The 23453-nt window shown below is 37.2% G+C and overlaps 1 protein-coding gene across 1 annotated transcript; it reads left to right on the top strand.

The window, feature by feature from the left end:
• Nucleotides 1–262: 262 nt before the first annotated feature.
• On the top strand, nt 263–22968 carry LOC127628670 (phosphatidate cytidylyltransferase 2-like). Its single transcript, XM_052105458.1, has 13 exons — nt 263–405; nt 4400–4542; nt 8096–8192; nt 9104–9201; nt 12714–12853; nt 16906–16964; nt 18189–18271; nt 18416–18503; nt 18787–18855; nt 19221–19373; nt 20836–20955; nt 21183–21286; nt 21653–22968. The coding sequence occupies exons 1-13, from the start codon at nt 340–342 to the stop codon at nt 21783–21785; spliced, it is 1353 nt and encodes a 450-aa protein (XP_051961418.1). The 5' UTR covers nt 263–339; the 3' UTR covers nt 21786–22968.
• Nucleotides 22969–23453: the final 485 nt, after the last annotated feature.

Here is a 23453-nt window from a genome sequence, read left to right as displayed (position 1 = left end):
TGTCCTTTCTTTCATGTTGTCGTTGCATTGCTGCTACTTCCGGGAACTATTGAGAGGCTCCACGAGCTGTAAAAAAAAAACGTTCCATTGGAGTCAATGGAGTTGTCGCAACTCTCTCTATCTATATATATCTCAATATATATCAATATATATCAACTCTCTGTATCTATCTATCTGTCTATCCACCAGATGGCGCTCCCTTGGCCTTGAACGTTTACACACGCATGCGCAGTCGCTTCCCTCTACGTCCCAATAACAATCATTGAAAACGAACAGCAACGCCAGTCGATTGCTGCTTTATCGTTTTCAGGCCTTAATTTTCAGCAAACTGAGGGCATCATGACAGAATTACGACACCGAGGAGCGACTGAAAAAGAGCTGCAGGATCAGCACTCGGAGGACAAGGTAACGGATAAAGAGAAAGAAAGTTGTTTGTTGTTGTGGCTATCGTATAAGCTACATGCTGTCATGTCATGGATGGAGAAAATATCTGCTGTGGGTCGTTGTGTTTTTGGTTCACGCGTGCATGTGACTTGTCTCCCCCCAGGAAAATAAGATTAGAGGTTTTAATGCCTTGATTTTAAATCGTTTGATGAATGGTCATAGTTTTTAGCACTAGAGTTCATGGGGAGAGTTCCAGCACCAGGATCTGGAGATGTTCTTCTTCCTGTGCTGGTTAAGTACTGAAGGTTTCCTGCCTGTCCAAACGAAACAAAACGCACGTATCAGCACCCAGTGTATTTCTTGCCGTTGCCTTCTTACTGAAATTAAGTTAAGTGGCATGAACAATCTCTGCACTGTTCAGGGCAGTGAGGTTGAACTCACACCATGGTTTAAATAGTTCTGAATTAGCTGTACTTTCAGCAGAGTTCTGGAGTGCATGGACTAAACTTCATGCTGGGTGGAAGTTATGGTAGAAATAATGGAGAATTGGGAAGATCTGGGCAGATGGGTGAGTAAACATTCAGAGTCTTTCGTATGTAGCAGAAGTACATGGGTTTAAACTAAACCTCACAGTTTAGTAAAGATCACAGTATAAATATGACATTTCTATATGACTTATGCCTATATTAGTATTGAGTAACTGTATTGAGACCTCACAATTTCAAACTAATGTGTCTACTGTACTCTTCTCTGTGTATGAAAGGGCAGGTTTTGCCAGCAGGATGTGATTGTGTTTTTGCATGGTTTCCAATCTTATGAATTATTTAGGTAACCCTCTTCAGTACAAGCTATATCTGGAAATATCCTTAGTCAATAGTTTCTGAGAATTTCCTCTGGTCATTGGGTTGAGGTAGACCATATAACTTCCTTCTGCACATTTATGTAGTATTTTTGTCATATTTGCAATTTTTGTGGTTTCTCTCCTCAAATGAAGAAAGAAACAGCCTTTTCTATCTTTAGAGTTGTAAACGTCTCAGTCCATACTGAATGTAGAGAACAAAGAAATATTGTAACCTTGCTTGCTCATATAGTGGGAGGCTCTCTATCAAGGCGATGAGATCACTTGCCCATCTTGAACACCAAGGCATTTGTCTAACCTAATTTTTGATCATGCAAATTAAAAATTGTGCTGCCCTCATTCAGTTGATCTTGTACAGGTCCATCTAATCACGTTTGACTTCATTACAGGCTCATATTTGAGAAATAACTAAAACAATTAGTTTACACTTACTGTTTTGCATAATTGTAACCTATTTCTAGAGATACACCAATATTAAAAAAAAAAAAATCAGCCAATAGAAGAAGCCATTATTTTTGTCACACATTATACATTTGCACATATACAGTGAAATGATATATATTTTTCTCACATATACCAGCTAAGCTGGGGTTAGATCGCAGGGTTAGCCATGTTACGGTGCCCCTGGAGCAGATGAGGTCAAGGGCCTTGCTCAAGGGCCCAAGCAGTAACCCAGAGCCTTAACTGCTGAGCAACCAAAATACAGATTTTAACAAAAAAAAAAGCTCTCTCTGCTGGCGTAACATGCCTAATAATGAAATATTTTTTTTTTAATCTCATTTACCTTTTTGCCTATGTATTTTCAAACGCTTTCAGCTACTAATTAATCTACAAATGAATGGCAAAAAACAAGAAAAATCTGAAATTTTTCCACAATGCTTACCAGCAAATTGTGACAACTGTTTCACAAATCGCATGGCCGATGCCATGCTCCTTGGCCAAAGCAGCACGTGAGTCTGAGCTCCACCCATCAGGCCTTCAGAATTTTTGCAGAATCCCTCAACACTGGAGTGAATAGGCATCTTAAGTCAGATTGTCATATTCATCAGCCAATCAGATTGATTTATTTGTTCTTTTGGGTGTGATCTTTAGGATATGTCTCAGTCCAGGCCTTCTAGCTGGTGTTGTGACGAAATCACGCTTTAAGTGATGTAATTTGAAAGCGAAGAGCGTGAGATCTTGCTGACATGTCAGCTGTCATCACTGTCGCTATCGAGAAAGAGATCCTTATGGATTTAATAACCTGAGATCATGCGATTGATTAATTAAACAGGAAAGGAGGACTGATTTTCACTTCAAGTAAATTGGTAAATGCTTTTTGCATTGTTATAGCAGCATCAGGAGTTTTCTAAGTGTACATTAGGCTGCTTGAGCATTCAGTGTCAGATCAAGTTTTGAAAAGTAACCGTGTACCCTGACAAAACAACATTTATTGCAAGCAAAATTTTAATTGCAAATATTATTACAGAGCTTTTCCTTGGTATTAGACCTCGTTGGTTCTGGCTTTCGTGCGTGGATGTGTTTTTAAAATGTCAGTTGGTATTATTAGTTGATTGTCACGTAATGCAAGATATTATAAGGATTTATTACACAGCTCTCTGAAATTCTTGACTCTGAATGCTGATTCCATTGCTGCATTATACTGTCAAATATTAATGTTAAACTGTATAATTCACTGTTGTTCCTGGTAACAAGTGATTTCTAAAGTAGCTGTGCTAGTTTCATGTCTCCTGTATCACTCCAGTCTCTTTCTTCTCACATAATAAAATACTTCCAACGCAAATTAATATTCAGTGTAATGATGTACAAGTCAGAGTGGTGGCGGTGTAGTGGGCTAAAGCACATAACTGTTAATCAGAAGGTCACTGGTTCAATTCCCACAGCCACCACCATTGTGTCCTTGAGCAAGGCACTTAACTCCAGGTTGCTCCGGGGGGGATTGTCCCTGAAATAAGTGCACTGTAAGTCACTTTGGATAAAAGCGTCTGCCAAATGCGTAAATGTAAAGTCATTATAGCTAATAATAAACCAAGTATAGATACCAGATGCAGTATCATTTACTTGGTTTATTATTATTAAATTTTTTTCTGTGAGAATTTTTGAATTCATTTGGAATTAGAGACTGAATGAGACAATGTAGAGCCCTGTTGAGTTTATTACATTAGTTTAACTGTAATGTGATATAGATTGAGAAACAGATTGTGCCATTGTTGAGTTTGGAATGAAGATGGTAAAATGTTCTAGAGAGACTTTAGACTTTGCCTTTATTTGCTGTAGTCAGCAAACCGTGACAAAGCGGGTCTTCCGGATGTGCCCTGCCCAAACATCAAATAATATCAGATGTAAATCTGTCTTGGAGTGGTGAATGACATAAACACATTTAACAGATGGCTAACATCAGTCATCTCATTTGTACTGTGTCATTTTATCGCTGTTGCATTAGTCGAGGTATTCCATGATTCCAGATGGCCAACACACAGCAAATACTGCTGTCTGATCATTTCTGTTGCTCGTACTCCGAGACAAACATGGGTCTGGTGCGATGTATCTCTTTTCCACCCTCTCTCTCTCAGGAAAAGTGGGATGTCCTCAGTTCCTGATTACCTATTTGCAGTTGTTGGGATGGTTGAGAGACGGGGGAGGACGTGGGCAGGGAAGGGATGGTATTTTTAACTCTGGCATCCTTAATGTCAGGATGTAGTGCATTTCCATGGCAACCCTGGATCCTTCCATAGATCTTGCCATTGGTTCATATGAAACTGTTGAGTATCAGTGCAGGATGTGGTCTATTAGCTTGGGGGCACACTCTGTAAGCAGGTCCAAATTATTAATATCAAACAGAGAGAAAAGATATTTCTAGAAAATTTGTGACAGCTCGGCCAACTCCATCTGACAATAACACATAGTAAAGCCTGTTGCTATGGCGATGAAGGCAGGTCATTAGTATTTATAGTTTAAACACCACAGTTACAGCCTACAATTACATAAAGATTCTGCCTTGTATAGCCTATACATTAGTGTCGGTGGTAACCATTTTTTTGAGTCATTTAAATAGTTTTGGTGGCCTCAGATTTATATATCTGCAGAACTCTTTCTGCCAATAAACAAATACTGATAGATTAATTTATCTCTCTTTCTCTCTTTGTCTGTCTCCAGGGATCTGAAACAGAGGGCAAGTCAGAGAGAGATGGAGCATCAGATAGTGAGATTAAACCAGACACTGGTGTTGCTGAAGTTCCTGTTTCTGCTGATGACACACCAGAGGTTCTCAACAAAGCCCTTTCAGGCCTCTCCTCCCGGTAACAGCAATTTCCCAAAACAAACCAGAATTATATAATTATTAGCGATTATCAATATAATCACTACTACTAATATTGCTCATATTTGGTGTTAGGGGATTTTCAAAACCCCAAGCATAAGTATTAAATTCCGGCAAGTGCTCCTAAGCACCCTCAAATTGACATAAAAGCACCCTCAATTGTACAATGGTTGTGCTTTATTTTGATCTGAAACTGGGACTGCTTAGCTACCATGTATCGTAGCAATGAACAAAAAACATTTAAAACACCATAGCAACGTCCTAACAACTACTTAAAAACATTTGCAGCATTAAACTGTAGCAATGAGCAAAACACTTTTAAAACACCATAGCAGTGCCCAAGCAACCACTTAAAACACACTTGCAACCATATACTGTAGAAATGAACATGCATACACTCAAAATACCATAGCAACGATTTGGAACACCCTAGCTACCACATTATAGCAATGGGGAAAAAAAACACTCAAAATGCCATAGCAATGCCTTCGCAACCACTTAGAACACTATTGCTATCATATACTGTAGCGATTAACATAAATACACTCAAAACATCATAGCAATGCCTTAGCAACCACTTAGAACACTCTTGCAACCATATACTGTAGCAATTAACATAACTACACTCAAAACACCATAGCAATGTCTTGGCAACCACTTAGAATACTCTCTCTATCATATACTGTAGTAATGAAACTAAATACACTCATAACACCATAGCAATGCCTTGGCAACCACTTGGAACACTCTTGCTACCATATATTGCAGCAATGAAACTAAATACACTCATAATATCATAGCAATGCCTTAGTAACCAAGTAGAACACTGTTGCTACTAGTGTTGTCACGGTACCAAAATTTCAGTTGTCGGTACTAATACCATTGAAATTTCATGGCACTCGATACCATTTTTGGTACCAAAGCAAAAACGGGTTACTTAACAACACTCTTTTATTAACTAAGTTAACAATACATTAGCAGCAGAACTAAGAACAGAAATATGCCATTGAGCAACACTTTAATTTAAATATATTATTTTTCAATTATAACAAAACTGTACAATGTATGCTTAAAGTATTTTTGAACACGTATAAGATTTGCTTAAACTTTTGCAACCTTTACTTTAAGTTTTTACAAAGTACGAAATAAAAAACTAAATAAACAAGCATACAATAGAATGAATAAAAAATAATTTCCAAACTAATGTGCAAAGTGCTCTCGTATTAATAAAGCTGCATATTGCAATTTTTCTTCATGATAAGAAATGCACAGTGACATATATTATGATTAAATAAGTCGCGAACCATCGTGTTCTAATCTAGCTGCATTAAGCATCCGCGCTCGATGGATGAGCGTCAGAGTCTCTCTCAGCCGGGTACAGTTTCAATCTCTCCCCCTTAGACATTCGCGCAACTCATTGAAGAGGCACTTGCCACACAGAGAAATGCCAGTTTATGAGTTTAAAGTTATTAACATGACCTGCTTCTGTATTATTTGAATGTTAATAAAGCTATAACACATTAAATATAACTGCATTTGTAATGCCGGGATGTTTCCTTTAAAGAGCTCCGGCTCCACTTTTTCCACAACGAGACTGCTTCTGAATTTCCTTTTCCTTTTTTTTTTTTTTTTTTTTTTATAATTCCCTAATACTTTGAAGCTGTGAAAGTTTAGAGTGCGCCTGGACTGTGATCTGTGTAATTCTTCCTCTCCTCCGTCAGGCGTGATCTGCAGTGCTGCTCTCGCGCATCATTACAGTTTAATATGATTTCATTTTACGTTAAATAAGATCAAACAACTATTCGACAATTACAATTTTTCTCATAATTTTTTTTTTGCCAACGTTTTCGATAATGTCGACTAATCGTTTCAGCCCTAATGCAAATGATAATATGCTTTTAAACTTACCTGCTTTGGTTGCTTGAATTAATCCGGGTGTCTGTATTTCAGGTGCTTTATTAAGTTTGATGTGTTTCCTCCTCTTGTCAGAAAATTGTGAAAGCACCGTTTACAAATAGGTTTTTGCTGATCTATGATGTTTCCCTTTTCATCAGCCTCAAATACAAAGAATTTCCAAACCTGGCTTTTTCCACTTTTCTTTTCGACAAGATTCAGTTGAGACTCCGCAGCAGCTTTGCTTGTCGCCATCTTTTGCTTGTTGTGAGCATTCAAAAGTTCCCGATTCTGCATGGGTACCAGGTAGACCCGGTATTCGGTACTCCGGTACCTTCAGAAATTGTGGTATCGTAAACATTTTTTTCAGTACCGCCTTGGTACTGGAGTACCGGTATATTTGACAACACTAGTTGCTACCATATACTGTAGCAATTAACATAACTACACTCAAAACACCATAGCAATGCCTTGGCAACCACTTGGAACACTCTTGCTACCATATAATGTAGCAATAAACAGATACACTCAAAAAACCATATCAATGGCTTAGCAACCACTTGGAACATTCTTGCTACCATATACTGTAGTAATGAATATACTGCAAGTACACTCAAAACACCATATCAATGCCTTAGCAACCAATTAGAACACTCTTGGTACCATATACTGAAGCAATGAACATAACTATACTCAAAATACCATAGTAATGTCCTAGCAACTAATTAGAACATTTCATCCATATACAGCTAGTACAGAACACAGTGAAACAAAACATGTCTCCACTCCAGAACAGATAACACAGCTGATTGAAATTCCCCTACGCTTTTATTCACTTTACAGTGCAGCTGCAAATTATTAAACTAACAGTTACAGTTGATCAAATCAATCAACTTGTTTTTATATCAAACTTTAATTCCAGAAGATGCGCAAGTAAATCTGTTACATCTCTACCTCTCTTCCATGTGCAACTGTCAGTAGCGCGTTGAACGCTTGTTGAGTTTAGTGTAGGCACACACGTTGAGAGAGCATTTTGTCTCGTAGTTAGTGAATTTAAGATGTTACAAATGAATAAACCTTTCTAAACCTGTTTATTCCACATGTTCTACTGTGTCTCTGTTAGTGAGTGACGCAATAAAATTAACGCTCCTAATCAGCAAAGTTAACATTGCAAGCGTGTGCCGTTGGAGTGATCAATAGGTTTTGCGCCTTATAAATTTTGGCGTCATAATGCAGCACATTTGACAAGGCAGGCAGCTGAATGGTGAAGAGAGACACATAATCACTTTTACATCTCTGTCTCTCTAGTGTTCCATCCAGGGTTAATTGGGTCTCTGGGCAAAAATGCCCTTGAAATTCATAATATGGGGCAAAAATATCCCCACAAAGAGTTACTGTTGTTTTGTATACCCCAGATCCATCTGAAATTTTGGATGTTTTATACCCCCGCAAAGGTGTATAAACCCCCCAGAAATTCAGAAATTAATTTCAGGCCCTGGGTCTGCTGTTGTAAATCCCAGACACAGTGAAGATGATTCATTCAGTAAAGAGGCCACCTGAGCTTTTAGTCCTCCCTCACAGTAGGAAGATTATCTTTCTGCCCATTATGCTTTGCATTAACGTGTTTGTCTCCCCTGCAGATGGAAGAACTGGTGGGTGCGGGGAATCCTCACTCTGGCCATGATCTCCTTCTTTTTCTTCATTATTTATCTGGGTCCAATTGTGCTGATGATGATTGTAAGTGTCCCCTCTTCCTGTTCTTTTTTTGAGTCCAAATGCCTTTATTTTATTTTAACAATTGAGCTGGTGAACTTCCTTACAGATGCAGTCAAAACATGATATATTGTTATATTGCCTCTTAGCAGTTTACAGCAACAAATGCATAATTGCTGCATCAACCAATGCAGTTCTGGATGGGTACTATCTTTATATTGTTGTTCTTAGCTGATACTTTCTTACAAAAATGACTTTTAATGATTACTGAAATAGGCAGTGAAGGACAGAGTAAAGTCTATACTCCACCATTACATACTTGTATAACGAAGACAGAAACTGACAAAGACTTTCAGAGGGAGGGAACCTTCCTGCTTAATCAGTTAGGATGCATAAAGAAGATAGATGATTATCAATTAAGTTTACATATGCAAATGCACATTTACATATTAATGCAATCAAAGCCATAACTAATGGATGCACATGGAAAATACCTCCATTGCAGATGGAGCTCTAGATGGAGATGGGAAATGTATCAGGTGTGCAATGGGGATGATAAAGCGGTACTCATCACACAGCAGCTGATGAGCTCTGACTGTATAAGCCAAAGCATTTTTATTCCTGCTGCTATCTTTTCAAAGGTGTGATGTATAGTACTGTCTACACCGGAAACAGGGTCAGAAATAAACCAGGGTTCTTCTCATCTCTAAAATCATCATAATCACCTCTGCAGAAGTGTTTATTACTATTTATTTATTTTTATTTCTGTCTCGCAATATCACTTAGCATAATCGGTCCATTTTATTCTATGATTAACCATTTGAGAAATGGCTACAGATACAGTTATGCTACTGATGAAGCATTTTGAAGATTTACAGTAGATTTAATGTTGCCACTTTGTCTTATAATCTTTTCTCTCTCACTTTCTTTCACAGGTGCTGTGCGTTCAGATCAAGTGCTTCCAGGAGATCATCACAATTGGTTACAGTGTGTATCATTCATACCACCTTCCCTGGTTCAGAACACTAAGTTGGTGAGACCTGCGACATGCACCTGTCACCTTTTTTTTTTCTGATTCACTCCCTGTCTCCCTCTTCTCATTATTTCTCAACCCAGATCGATCTCTGTCTCTCTCTCCCACTGTGCAAGCCTGTAATTAGAGGTCGTCGTCATCATCATCACTTGCATATTATCTTTTTAGCTTGATGTTTTACAAGTTGTTCATTTTCTTGTGTTAAATTAATAATTGCTGTGCTCATTTATTTATCCAGCTATTCATGATATCACCAGCTGTATAGAGGTACAGTAAATGCACTCTGGATTAGACCGCAGTCAAACTGTAGTGTTCCTTTCAAATTTTAGAAAAGGAAAGAATCACCAAGTTTTATTAATGTGAAAATGAGCTTTCAAATTCAGTGGTGGGATACAGCATGTGATAAATCTATTATATTTTGGTGTGATAAATCTATTATATTTTGGTGTAAAATGAACTGAGGTTTTTGCTAAAGGGATAGCTCACCTAAAATTTAATTCTGTCATCATTTCTGCTGTGGAACACAAAATGAAATTAGGAACAATAGCCACGTTTCCACTATCAGGCTAAATGAGGGTGTGCTAGTGCATGCCAGGGCCAGTTGCGTTCCCACTGTCACTTGCTGGGCTTCGTTTTGCGTACTCTGGGCTTGTGGCCAATGGCCTTTGGCCCGCCGATTACCCTTGGGCCAAATAAGGCCAACTGGGGATTGAGGCGGGCTCAGTGTCAAAGGCGGAGTTTCACTGAACTTGCCAGGTTGGGTATCTATCACACCGTTGTACAGGGTCAGGAAAAAAAAAATTGCGGGTACAGGACAGATCCGTTAAATGGACAAAGCAGTGCTAAAAGAAATAGCTTTCCATTGTTCGAGATCATGACTGGTGTGCTGAGACATCGTCCCGATGTTAATGGATAGGCCATTGGCCAATGGCAGTTACAGCCGGTCAGTTGTTAATGCTAACTTATCTTGCTAGCTATCTAATGTTTACAAACAATATAAATTTGATATTCGAGATAACATGTTACCTCAACTTGAGCTTCCCTCCTGCTTGTGAAATGGGCCATGTGTGTGACGCTGGCACCAGGGCGGCGTATTGAAGGTGGCTTGACATCATTTTCTGGAATTTTCCAAGCTGCTTAATGGCACAGTTTAATGTTGACCCACTGGAATTGTGATATAGTCAATTAAAAGTGAAACAATCTGTAAACAATTGCTGGAAGAAATACTTGTGTCATGCACAATGTAGATGCCCAAAACTATAGTTTTCTTATATTAAATCTGTGGAGTTAAAAAATGAGTTTTAATTACTTCAGCCTAACTGTATGTAAACTTCTGACTTCAACTGTACATAGTCATATTTGGAAAAACTGACCCGAATCTGGCCCCAAACCCGATGGTTTGTCAGGTCTCGTTCTGCCCGTGTTTGGTGGCAGACCTCTAGCATGTCCTTTTGTGTTCCACGAAAGAAAGTTAAAGGTGCACTAAGTAACTTTTGTCTTTGTGTCATCTTAGACTTACAGTGACAACTAGTGGCACGGATGCAGCATCATTCAAACGCAATAGTTTTCTGTTTCAGATGCCATTGTAGAAATATGCTATTCATAGTCAGCCATACTTGTATCAATGAGTGAAAGTATCAAATAACAGGATGGTTACTGCGATTAAGCGAGTAGTATTCGACAGGTCATGTGAATCTAACATGGCAGCCCCCATATGCGGACCCTCTCCTTGTAGAATGAAACAGTTTTTATAAGGTTACTGATATGACTGGAGTCTTCATTAATTCATGTGAGATGGTCAAGATTTCCTACATATATTGCAAAATTACAATTAATGTATTTAAGTGTTAAACTTTTTTTAATGAGGACAATATTACTGAGTGCACCTTTAAACGAGTCTGGAGCAACGGGTGTATTATGAGTAAATGATGACAGAAATGTAATTTTTAGGTGAATTATGCCTTTAATGTTTCAAAACTAACAAGAGAGATAAGAGTGAAAAATACCCCTAAATTAAACTTACATTTCATAAAAGAAAAGTTCCAGAGTCATATTTTACCCCAAAATTAAAAGAAAGAAATATATAACTATATATTCAAATTTATAACTATACAAAAAATTTAAACTATATTTTGCATAAAGAACATGAAGCCTATTTTTGGGACCATTATGATGTACAGTACTTCTACTGTAATGCTAACAAAAATCTCATTACTTAATGCAAAAAAAAGCAAAAAACATAAATCATATTCCGTACAACAAATACTACACTGACTTTGCTTGTACCCTTCAATTTAAATAAGATATTATTATTATTATTATTATTTTGCATTGGTGTAGGATACTGGAATTGTAGTTTGGAAGGATCTGATTAATTGTTGTTAGAGCTGTCACAGTTAATGCATTCATGTATGTGATTAATTAAAATGTTAGTGCTGTAATTTTCACTATTAATGCATTTACTATTTAATAAATCATTTACGCTGGTTGGAGCAGGGCGCAACCTTTGTGATGTGTCCTCCCAGAGTCATTACAATGACGCACAAATACAACCATCTTGTCAATGATCAAATATGGGGAAAGGACCTCTTAATGCTATTTGTTGTACAAAACAAGAGCAGATGGGAAATCAAATTCTTTGCAGCCTCTGTAAGGCACAATTTAATTACCACAGAAGCATATAGAGTCTTAACTATCCCAAAAATTCAGAATGAGAGGTTGTTTGAAAGCGCTTTACATGTGGAGTTCAAAGCGGCACTTTGAATTGTGAATTTGGCTTCATGATTTCTGTAGCAAAGTGGATAGCCATAATCTGTGGAGGATGAGATTTAATGCACATTGCAATGAATATGCAGCCTATGGTTGCATAATTTTTATATTATTCAAGTTCCCACTTAGACTTAATTTGTATTTAATGTTAATTGAATTGGTGCTATTTTAGTGCATTTCTAAATCTTTATACTGTGGATTTTTTTTTTTAAGAATTATATTGTTACATATTATTTTGTTTCCTAAGAAGGAAATAAGTGGATTTGGATAAGGAAAGAAGTATATAGTATATAATGTAAAATTTCAGCACTTTTAATATCTGCTATTTAATCAAGATTTAAAAAAAATTGTAATTGACGAATAGCACTAATTGTCGTAAGTCTTAACTGTCCGCAAAACAGGCTTCAATCTCTTTATACAAAAAATATTTTTTGGGGTGGTGACATTTCCTTGTTCTTTATAGTCAAATGATTCACCTTAAGACATTTCAAAGATTGGTGAATTTCTTTGCAATCACTTTTGAGTTTCTGTAGGTTAGTTATCTGGCAAATCAGGAGTAGAATCCTTCTGCGTTCTTTCATGTAGTCCTAATGTTAGCCTGCTCATACTCATATGCTGTGTCTTACAAATGGGGCCTATCATAATTACTTTCACAGCCATTAGAAACATGTTTATTAATCAATTGATGTGAATGTCCTTTGTGATAATGGTTTCTGACTGCTAAATGTAGTTCTTTTTGTCAGGTACTTCCTGTTGTGTGTGAACTACTTCTTCTATGGGGAAACGGTGACAGATTGCTTCTTCACTCTGGTGCAGAGGGAGGAGCCTCTACGCATCCTCAGCAAATACCATCGCTTTATTTCCTTTGCCCTGTACCTCACAGGTAAGAACCTTTCCCACAAATTCGCCTTTTCATCTCACTCACTGACGCCACCAAATGGAATTGCAAAAATAAACATTGTTTTCAAACAGCTTTCCAGAATACTCCCCCCTTCTGCTGTTGATCAATTAAACAGATATTCCCACCCCAAACTCATGCTTATTAAATGTTGCTAGGTCGAACTGGACGGACAGTTCAAATGGAGCAATTTTTGTAGTGCCACAGAACCACAGCATTTCGTTTTCAAGGACATCAACCTATGAATGGATTACTTCTAGTTCTCTCTGCATATTAAACTGGAGTATGTGAAACACTTCAGCCTTAACACACAGGCGTGGTGACAGAGCAATAGCTCAAGGTTTTGGGTGGTGTTTTTTTTTGTTTTGTTTTTTGCTTTAGGTGTTAAGCTTGTGTCGTGCCAGCATGTTAGGCGCTCTGCCCAACTGTGCTCCCTTTGGTCATAAAACATTTTAATCAAATTTTCTCTTTCAAGATACAAGATGACATATTTCAAGATTTCGTTTTACCATTGACTTGCTAGTTGTCAGATTCTTCAGATACACCACAATATCATTGCATTTTCTTGCATTAGTGTTCACTTTAGTGTTGTAATACACTGGTGTCCAAAAGTTTGGAATAATGTACAGATCGGTACTTTTATTCACCAAAGTGGCATTCAACTTATCACAACGTATACTCAGGACTAGAGCCCGACCGATATAGGATTTGTTTTTAGACCGATACCGATTTTAGAGGGGGAAATTCACAGATTACCGATATAGTTAATTTTTGTGCAGGAATGAAAATAAAAATGTTCTATGTGGATTGTGCTTTGATTTTGCACCGATACGACTATGCAAAGGTACTCAAAAGACTGCTTTCTAAAACAATAATTTTTATCAAAGAATATTTTACATTATTATTATTATTATTATTATTATTATTATTATACATTGTCAGCAAGTTCTAAAAATGAACACTGAGAAAATAAGGAATAAATAAAAATACAGTAGTTAGCTAAATAAACATCAGTACTGTATGTTCAGTATCAGTCAGATGCTGACCATTTAAATTAAAATGATAGCTTAATAAAAATTTTCCAGTATTGCGTCAAACCAACTAGGTAACGACATAGTGTGAAATCAACACTCAATAGACACAATCCACCACTGCAACGTTGTCTGTTGTGCTGCAAAAAGATGCTCTGTTTACCTTTCTATTTGCTACATTACTGACTGCACTGACAAATTATTGCTGGCTACCATAGCAAACAGATGTGATAAACATGAGTGACATGGTTGCCAGGGACAGGGTTAATGCTACATTAGTATTAAAATGATAGGGTCCTTGTTTATTAACTGTCCAGTATGTGTTTTACAAACTAGTTATCAACTTACCGTGAAGACACCGCTTAAATCCGCACTGTCTGCAGAACCACTGATAGTTCAACTCTGTAAACAATGGAGTTGAAGCGCGCTCTGCTGGACAAATTATGTATGACACCAATTCTAAATCACCCCAAGCATTTTTTCCTACATTGTTATGAAAAAAAGTTTTCATATCTGCACATATTGGAAAACATATACGACGATACCAGTATATCCGTGAAAGGCTAATATCAGCCGTTATAAACTATACATATTTCTCATAAAAAATCCTACATGTGCAGCGAAGACAGCTTTGCAGGTCCTTGGCATTCTAGCTGTCAGTTTGTCCAGATACTCAGTTTACATTTCACCCCAAACTTCCTGTTGCACTTGCCATAGATGTGGCTGTCTTGTCGGTCACTTCTCACACACCTTACAGTCTAGCAGATCCCACAAAAGTTCAGTGGGAGTAAGATCCATAACACTCTTTTCCAATTGTCTGTTATCCAGTGTCTGTGTTACTTTGCTCACTCTAACTTTTTTGTTTTTCTGTTTCAAAAGTGGCTTTTTCTTTGCAATTCTTTCTATGAGGCCTGTACCCCTGAGTGTTCTATTTACTGTTGTACTTGAAACTGGTGTTGAGTAGGTAGAATTCAATGAAGCTGCCAGCTGAGGACATGGGGCATCTATTTCTCAAACTAGAGACTCTGATGTACTTATCCTCTTGTTTAGTTGTACATCTGGCCTTCCACGTCTTTTTCTGTCCTTGTTAGAGCCAGTTGTCCTTTGTCTTTGAAGACTGTAGTGTACACCTTCAGTTTTTTTGGCAATTTCAAGCATTGTATAGCCTTCATTCCTCAAAACAATGGTTGACTGTCAAGTTTCTAGAGAAAGCGGTTTCTTTTTTTTGCCATTTTTGACCTAATATTGACCTTAAGACAGGCGAGGCTATTGCATACTGTGACAACTTAAAAAAACAAACACAAAGACAGTGATCAGTTTAATGCCACTTTGGTGAATTAAAGTACCAATTTCCTTCCGAAATTAGCTAAATCTGTATATTATTTCAAACTTTTGGCCGCCAGTGTAGTTACTGTAAGCTTGGCTGGTTACAGTGCTCATTCTTGCTCAAATCATCAAAGTGTTTTTTATTTTTTTATTTTATTAAACTCCTTAGGAACCCATGATGCACTGAGACAATGGCATGAACTAACAAATGACCTGCAACAGGATGCTAATCACATCGGATTGCTATCCAATCATGAAAATACCAAGTGTAAATGCCATCCAACACTGATTTGAGATGGATATAAATACGATCACCTCCGTAGGTGGTTTGTATGCTTTCCAGATGAATCTCCAGTCAAGTGTAAATGCATCTGGCTGTTCAAGCCACTTATGTAAACTTAACTTCGCCCAAACAGCGCTACGTCAGCATTGGGTAAAATGCGAAACAAACAACAGTTGTTACTGAGTATTCACAGATGTACATCTCTGCAACTTTTTGTTTTAGATCTTTTCATCTGGAAAGCATCACAATCTAATTAACATCTGCTAAACATCATAAAAAGAAGAGATTAAAAAACATTCAATCATAAATGTTATCTGCTTGGTCTTATTGACATCCGAGACATACTTATTGACATACGTCTTATAGAGGTATAGCAGATGAGCAAATAATAACGTATGAAATATGTCTTCCAGAAGTAAACGCACACCTCAAATAGATGTCTGGGTGATGTACGTGTGCTATCAGGGTTTGCACAGGGTTTGTGTAGCGCAATAAATAATAACAAAGAAAGAAACGAATGCATGTTGTAGGAGAGACAGGACCTTTTTCTTCATTTATTTGTTGCAGATCTCAGAATGAAACTAAAACTAAACACTGGCAATAAGCGCAGCTGACGCGCATGGATGTATCTTACCTAAGATGAGTCTCATCGTAGGAATCAAATAATAAATCCACTGTTTTAAATTCGCTGCCCTGCATTAGCATAATAACAGAAGTTAACTCAATTTTATTTGCATAAAGCGCAGAAATTCGGATCGGATTTATATCTGTTTGGCAGAAACGTATTGATGTGGCCAAGTATAAGTGGAATGTGTTTATTCAATCAAATGCATGAAGTGACCAAGTATAAATACCCCTATTGATGTCTCTGTTTTAGCTTGCATTGTGTGAGTAGTTTACAGGTTACCAATCTAACTGTTATGTCACAGCCCTTGTTATGAAATAATGTTCATTTTGCCGCTCAGCTGGAATGTAAACATTGTCTATGTAACTAAACAATTAACTGATTTTACAAAGTGAAACAAAAAATAAGAAGTGGGTTTAAAATGTATGAAGTGCCAGTACAAAGTGCTATAAACAATATGTGGTGGGTATTGCATTTATAAACAAGTGTCCTTGCACAGTGAGAGTTGAATTGTTTAGCAAACTGTTTTAAATTATATAAATTGTTCATGTTCTACAATTTCATTTACTTTTATGTTTTAAAATTCTCTTTTACAGGATGCTTAATAAATTCTGTGTTGTTGGTTTAGTCTGGATTATTGGCCACTGGCTGGTTCCTGTCAAACAGGGCATAATTAGTGACAGTGTGACTGGCCCAAAAATATTCACGTAGACGCATGTGGGATGGCATTGCCAGAGCTGTCTCTCTTATCAGAGGTTTGTTTGTCTTTCAGGGTTCTGCATGTTTGTTCTGAGCCTGGTGAAGAAGCACTATCGCCTGCAGTTCTATATGGTGAGTGTACATTGTTCAGTGTTCCCATGGGTCATGGAAAACCTTGGAAGTTAAGGCATTTTTCAGTTGTGATTTCTAGGCCTGGCAAAGTCATGTCAATTTCTATAGTGAGTATATTTTGTGTGGATATGCCCAGCTCATTTTATTGGCTAGAAATTACTGTTTGTGAATGCAATCTTTATAAGATTATTAAAAAAAAAAAACGTATGCAATAATCATGATGAATAATTGGAAAAGTACAGGACATTCATAGGTCAATTTGTGGGAGTCCCGATATTTGTGAATAGTAAATATCGCATTTTGTCTATGTTTGAAGTTAGCCTACTCTATATTGACTCAAATCCTCCCAAGCACAACATTCAAATTCAGTATACCTTGTGCATTCACTCAAATGCACTGTGGTGCTCCTATATTTTCTCATGTAAAAGCTTGTCCCGCTCCTAGCGGGATTTAAACCGGGGTCTCCGGCATTGGAGGCGAGCATGGAAATGAGGAGGCTAAAGGCTACAGGATGCTTAATAAATTACTGACAGCCTATAGCGTCAGTCGCTAGTGCACCTCTTGAGGCCAGGGGAGGGAGGTTTACACACTACACAACTACCTACCACCTGGCTACTGTTACACTCACCCCCCTAAACCTCACTCCCATCTGGGCCATGGCACCACTGTAACTGGTCTTGCTCGACCTGCTCAGAGCGAGATTTGAACCGGCGTCTCCTGCATGGGAGGCAGGCCCGCATGAGGAGGCTAAAGCCTACAGCCCCTAGCATAATTTCCATTTATGCATTTGGCAGATGCGTTTATCCAAAGCGACTAACAGTGCATTTATTACAGGGACAATCCCCCCGCAGCAACCTGGAGTTAAGTGCCTTGCTCAAGGACACAATGGTGGTGGCAGTGGGGGTCAAACCAGCAACCTTCTGCTTACCAATTCAGTGCTTTAGCCCACTACGCCACCACCACTCCATCAGTCATTAGTGTGCCTCTTGAGGCCAGGGGAGTGAGGTTTACACACTGCACAGCACATACCAGCTGGCTCCTGTTACACATACACATTTTCATGTACACATATGTCACATACACCAGCCTTCAAGGACATTTGCTTGTATTCAGTGCAGACCCTACACAAGTTTCTTATCTTTTCCATGTCAGAGTGCTGCCTTTTGTCCCAGATTTGAAGAGAATGGATTTATTCATCCCTTTTCTCTCTCTATCTCTCACCAGTTCGGTTGGACTCATGTGACCCTGCTGATTGTGGTGACTCAGTCCCACTTAATCATTCATAACCTTTTTGAGGGAATGATCTGGTAAGATGATGCCACCTGTCTACCACTAACAAACACCAAATAATACTTTAAACTCCAAAGTCGTTCCAGAAAATAAGTGATGAATATCATCATAATAAATGTCTTCTGTTCGGTTGATAATGTGGTCTTTTTTTATGTGTGCAGGTTTATTGTGCCCATTTCCTGTGTTATCTGTAATGATATCATGGCTTATATGTTTGGCTTCTTTTTTGGGCGCACCCCTCTCATCAAGGTGTGTGCTCTTATAAAAAAAACAAAAAAACATACCAAACATTTATGCAATATTCAGTAGTATTGTTTAAGTTTTAAATATGACTCTAAATATTATATTTATATTTGAATTAAATTAAAATGCAATGTGTGTATATATATATATATATATATATATATATATATATATATATATATTAGATAGATAGATGGATAGTACATTCTATTATACAGTATGTAATATTCCAATTGAATTTACATATCATTCTTTGTTTACTACTTTTAACAATTATTTATTTGTGTAGTTGTCTCCTAAGAAGACGTGGGAGGGGTTTATTGGTGGCTTCTTCTCCACTGTTGTGTTTGGGATCCTGGTAAGTAAACCCCTTCATTCTTTTCTCACACAACATGTAAAATCTGCAGAATGGATTGAAATATGTGATGTAAAGTGTGTTACACTGAGCTGAGAGTAACACTCTTTTATTGGTAGCTGAGACCATAATCAAATTAACCAAAACGTTTAATAAACGAACTTTGAAGCACTTTGGCATTCATATTCTGTGGAAATCTGTTCTGTGGGTATAGTTTCTGTTTGGCATGGTCATAACCTACACTCTTATATTTGCTGTTAAAGGCACAAGCCTGTTTTAAACAGTATTCAATGTCCTAGACTGAAACACTGTGGACTGCAATTCGCTAAACAACAAATGTAATATCTCACTTAACCTCTTCTCTCCAGCTTTCCTATGTAATGGCAGGTTACAGCTACTTTGTGTGTCCAGTGGAGTTTAATAACGACTCCAACAGATTCACGGTGGACTGTGAGCCGTCTGAGCTCTTCCAGCTTCAGAACTACGGCCTGCCATCTGTATTGCAGTCCATCACCGGCTGGGTAAAACACACATTTTCACACATAGCCAGTCTGTTACACATGCTCCTCCTGTCTCTCACTTGTTCTGTCCTCTCCCTCACTTTTTCTCTTTTTGTTTCTTACGTTCTTTGTGTCTGTGTTTACCAGACACAGCCATCTGCTGACTTTCCACTTACTGTGGATCTGTCACAGCTCCGCTTCACAGTTCGTTTACAGTTCTTTCTCACTGCCTTTATTCTTTTGACCAAAAAAATGTGTGTAACCAATATTCTAAATCCATGATTTTTAACCACATGGTCTCCCTGAAGGTTGTTCAAGGGGTCAGTGGAAAATCTGTATAAAACCTATAGAACCTAAATTTGTATTACATTTCTATCTTTCTAACTTATGATCTGTTAAACATTATATAATGTAGTAATGTTAATTATGAACGTTATTATAAATTGGTACCATGTGAATAAAGATTCTTTGTAATGGAGGTCTCTGGGTTGGTTGAAAGTCTGGGTGGGTGGTCCCTGGGTCTCTAAAGTTCAAAAGCTTTTGAAATCGGGCTGTAACACCCCGCCATTATATCTTAAATTCATCCTTTATAGAAGTTCAAATAATATGGAAATATGTCATGTAAATAAGCAAAAACTAACCCTAAGTAGCTTATATGAGTCATGTGAAGTGACCCAGTATAAGTGGGAGAGATTGAAGCCCACAATACCTGCCCACATATTTACTTTATTTTTTCTGCCCATTTCGAGAATCGTTTCTCAGTTTGAGGTGTGAAAAATTGGGGCTCAACTGGCTGAGTTTCACGACTCTTAAAAACAGGGTACATTTACTTGAGGAGCAATACTGCAGAAGAAATTAACAAAAAATTGGGAGAATGTTAAATATAATTTTTATTTTAAATTTAATTTTTTGTCTTAATGCACTGGCAGAACTAACCCTAATCTTAACAAGTGAAAAAAATAAAAATAAATACTTGGATACAAAATACACAAATATTAATTTTATATTCTCTGAAATCAAGTCTAGATATTTTAATTTTGCTTCTCAGCTAAATGTATCTTGTTTTAAGGATTTTTAGATATTTCTATAGGAAAACAAGACACTCCTTAAAGACACTTAAAATAACTTGATAACAAAAGGATTTTTTTTTTTTTTTTGCAGTGAATTGTTTATTGATTAAGCTTAAATATTAAGGGTTTTTTCTTCCTGTAATTCAGTGAAGGTCATGGATACTTTTGTCCTCTTTATTTTTAGTAAGCACATATTTAAAACAACCTCCAAACTCAAGACACAAGCTGAAATGGTTAATAGTTAATGATTAATCGTTGCAGTAATGCCAGAATAGTCAAATAATCATGCTAATAATCATTATATTAGTCGATTATCAAAATAATGGTTAGTTGTAGCCCTATTTGCCATGCATTTACAGCCTGTGTCTAATGGACAGATCCAAACATTTCCCCCTCTCTCATTTTCTCCATAGACCACAGTGAAGTTGTACCCATTCCAGATCCACAGCATCGCTCTGTCTGCATTTGCATCCATCATGGGACCATTTGGAGGCTTCTTCGCCAGTGGCTTCAAAAGGGCCTTTAAGATCAAAGTGGGTGTAATTCGTCTGAGGCCATCAAAGCCTTTTAATCACATTGCATTAAACCGATCTGAAAGAGCCTTTTGTATCTCAAAAGTATTAGCTAGTACAGCTTAAGCTGGCTTTGAAATCCAGTATAAAGTGATAGACACGTTGATGCCTGATCTGATGTATGAGCAGTTTCCTCTTTCTGATGCTCTTGTCATACACAAAGTGTCTTGTGATCTCCATCTATGCAGGACTTTGCTAACACCATTCCAGGTCATGGAGGAATTATGGACCGCTTTGACTGTCAGTACCTTATGGCTACATTTGTAAATGTTTACATCACCAGCTTTATCAGGTAGGACTGTCTTTTGCATTTATGGTTCAAATTTTCAAGTCTTAATTGGTTTCTTGTCAGTGTTGTAATAGTAACCAGAAAAACATGATTAAGGTCATGTGTTTTTATGGTTTGAATGCTTGTTCAATGTTCTAAGAGACTGTTGATGGGATATTATGGTTTGTGCATTTGTAAACAATATTATTACAAGGTTCTCTGGAATACTTGATTCTGATTGGTCAATCGTGGCATTCTGCAGTCAAATATTTTTGTGTAGTGGCCTTTTTAATGATAATTTTTCTGAATGTGCGCATTTAAAGAGTATATTAACAGCGTGACCATTTCTAAAGTAATCAACCTTGTGCATTGATATGTTATCCCTTTTAGAGGGCCAAACCCTACTAAAGTTATACAGCAGCTTCTTGCTCTGAGACCAGACCAGCAGGTACATATCTTCAACTCACTCAAGGCCCATCTGACAGAGAAAGGCCTGCTACCAGCCCTGGAAGTGGCAGCCTAGCCTAACGGGCCATCCCAGGGAGAGCCCACAGCAGTGGCCGGAGGATAGAGGGAGGAGATGGTCATTACAGAAGCAGATCCAGGCTTGTATGGGAGGGGGAGATGGGATGGGATCATAGGAAGGAAAACAACAGAAAACTGAACTAAATGAACCTTGGGTCATTCCATTTTCAGTGTGATTGAGAGAGTGTGTGTGTAAAGATCAGTGTTTTTGCTTGTTATTTTTGTAAATGTTTTATGTTTATCTCTTTTGCCACAAAATTATATTATAAATATATGGAGATGATGCTTCATCTGTGTTACAGTTATTTGTAAGTTGAGCTGTACATTTCCACTTGTGTACAAATGTTCTGCAACTTTAGAGTGTGAATATTTTATTATAGTGTTTATTGTATTTTGTTTTAATGCACTGCTCATCACACTGTCATTTCAACCTCAGGCTTGGGTTTTTTTTTTTTTATTGTTTTTTGTTTTTTTATGTTGTTCAAAGTTGCCATAAGGCATTGTTCATTCAAAGATTGTATTTTTACCACAGAGCACTCACAAATTTAGTGTGGATTCATATTACTTTCCATAGGTCTTGGTGGTGACCTGTTTGTAACATCATTTTTAATCAGAGGAACCTGGTCATTGATATCAGCTGCATCCTTCAACCCAAAAGATGTGGTGACTGTTACAGTATGGCTTTCTGAGACTAGGTATAATTCCTGACAGCAGTTGTGTAAGGAGAGGAAGCAGATGTCATATTCTGTGTTTAAGAGGATGTTCAGGTGTAGTCAGACTTTGAATTATCATGTACTGTGCCTCACTCTTTGGCTTCGGATTAGTCTCTATTAGATGTATTTGACACAAAAACAGCCCCCTGAGCTAAAGGGAAAAATTAAAACAGTTTGAAGAAAGTGTCATATACAGGGTTGCCAGATGCCAGGAAGGTCTTCCAGCCCAAAACCTCGTCAAAAACCGCGAGAATGCACAAAAAAACGGCCAAATTTGTATTGGCTTGTTTCTCGCTATGGTTTCTCATTTAAACACATGATAATCATTAACGAGTTTTAAAATTACCCATTGGTCCGTGTACTTTGCGTCCATTCGTTTTTCCTTTTTTAACCTGTAATCAAAAATTAACGGTTGTTGTATTTTTAAAACGCAAAGTTGAACACCAAAATTTGAATTTGAACCACAAATGCTGCAGTTAAAAAAAAAATATATATATATATATATATATATATATAGTATAATAAATAAAATAAATATATAATAAATATTTATTTTTATATAATAAATAAAAAATAAATCTTGACGTATTGTTTATGACTTTTTGCCCCTTTATTAAACATTTAAAATATTCACAAATTAATATGGAAAATGTCGATTTTACTGGTATTCTAAGGCCAAACCAGGAAATTATATTTTTCCCGCAGTGCTGAATGAGAAGAGCCATGTCTCTGGAACAATACAGAGAGGTGATTTAGGCTGTGGGTGATTTTTAGGCTAATAATAATAATGACAATTATTAATGGCATTTATAAATGAGTTCACTTAAGACAGTAATATGTGTATCATAAAATAATTTATTTTTATATAACTTAACATTTTACAGTTTTTGAAATGTTTTTGTTTTAGGCTTTCTTTTTTATATGTGAAGTTAAATATCTAAGCATTGTAGGCC

This window comes from Xyrauchen texanus, chromosome 3, assembly GCF_025860055.1.
Source record: "Xyrauchen texanus isolate HMW12.3.18 chromosome 3, RBS_HiC_50CHRs, whole genome shotgun sequence".
Taxonomy (NCBI): Eukaryota; Metazoa; Chordata; class Actinopteri; order Cypriniformes; family Catostomidae; genus Xyrauchen; species Xyrauchen texanus.
Note: the sequence above shows the minus strand (reverse complement) of the source record. Positions and strands in the feature narration are given on the sequence as shown.

What these genes read in the sequence shown, in the direction of transcription:
- LOC127628670 (XM_052105458.1), top strand. Translation starts at nt 340, where the DNA reads ATGACAGAATTACGACACCGAGGAGCGACTGAAAAAGAGCTGCAGGAT. An exon ending in CTTTTTGAGGGAATGATCTG is followed by an intron (nt 18,272 to 18,415) that starts GTAAGATGATGC and finishes TTATGTGTGCAG; the next exon opens with GTTTATTGTGCCCATTTCCT. An exon ending in GGCGCACCCCTCTCATCAAG is followed by an intron (nt 18,504 to 18,786) that starts GTGTGTGCTCTT and finishes TTATTTGTGTAG; the next exon opens with TTGTCTCCTAAGAAGACGTG.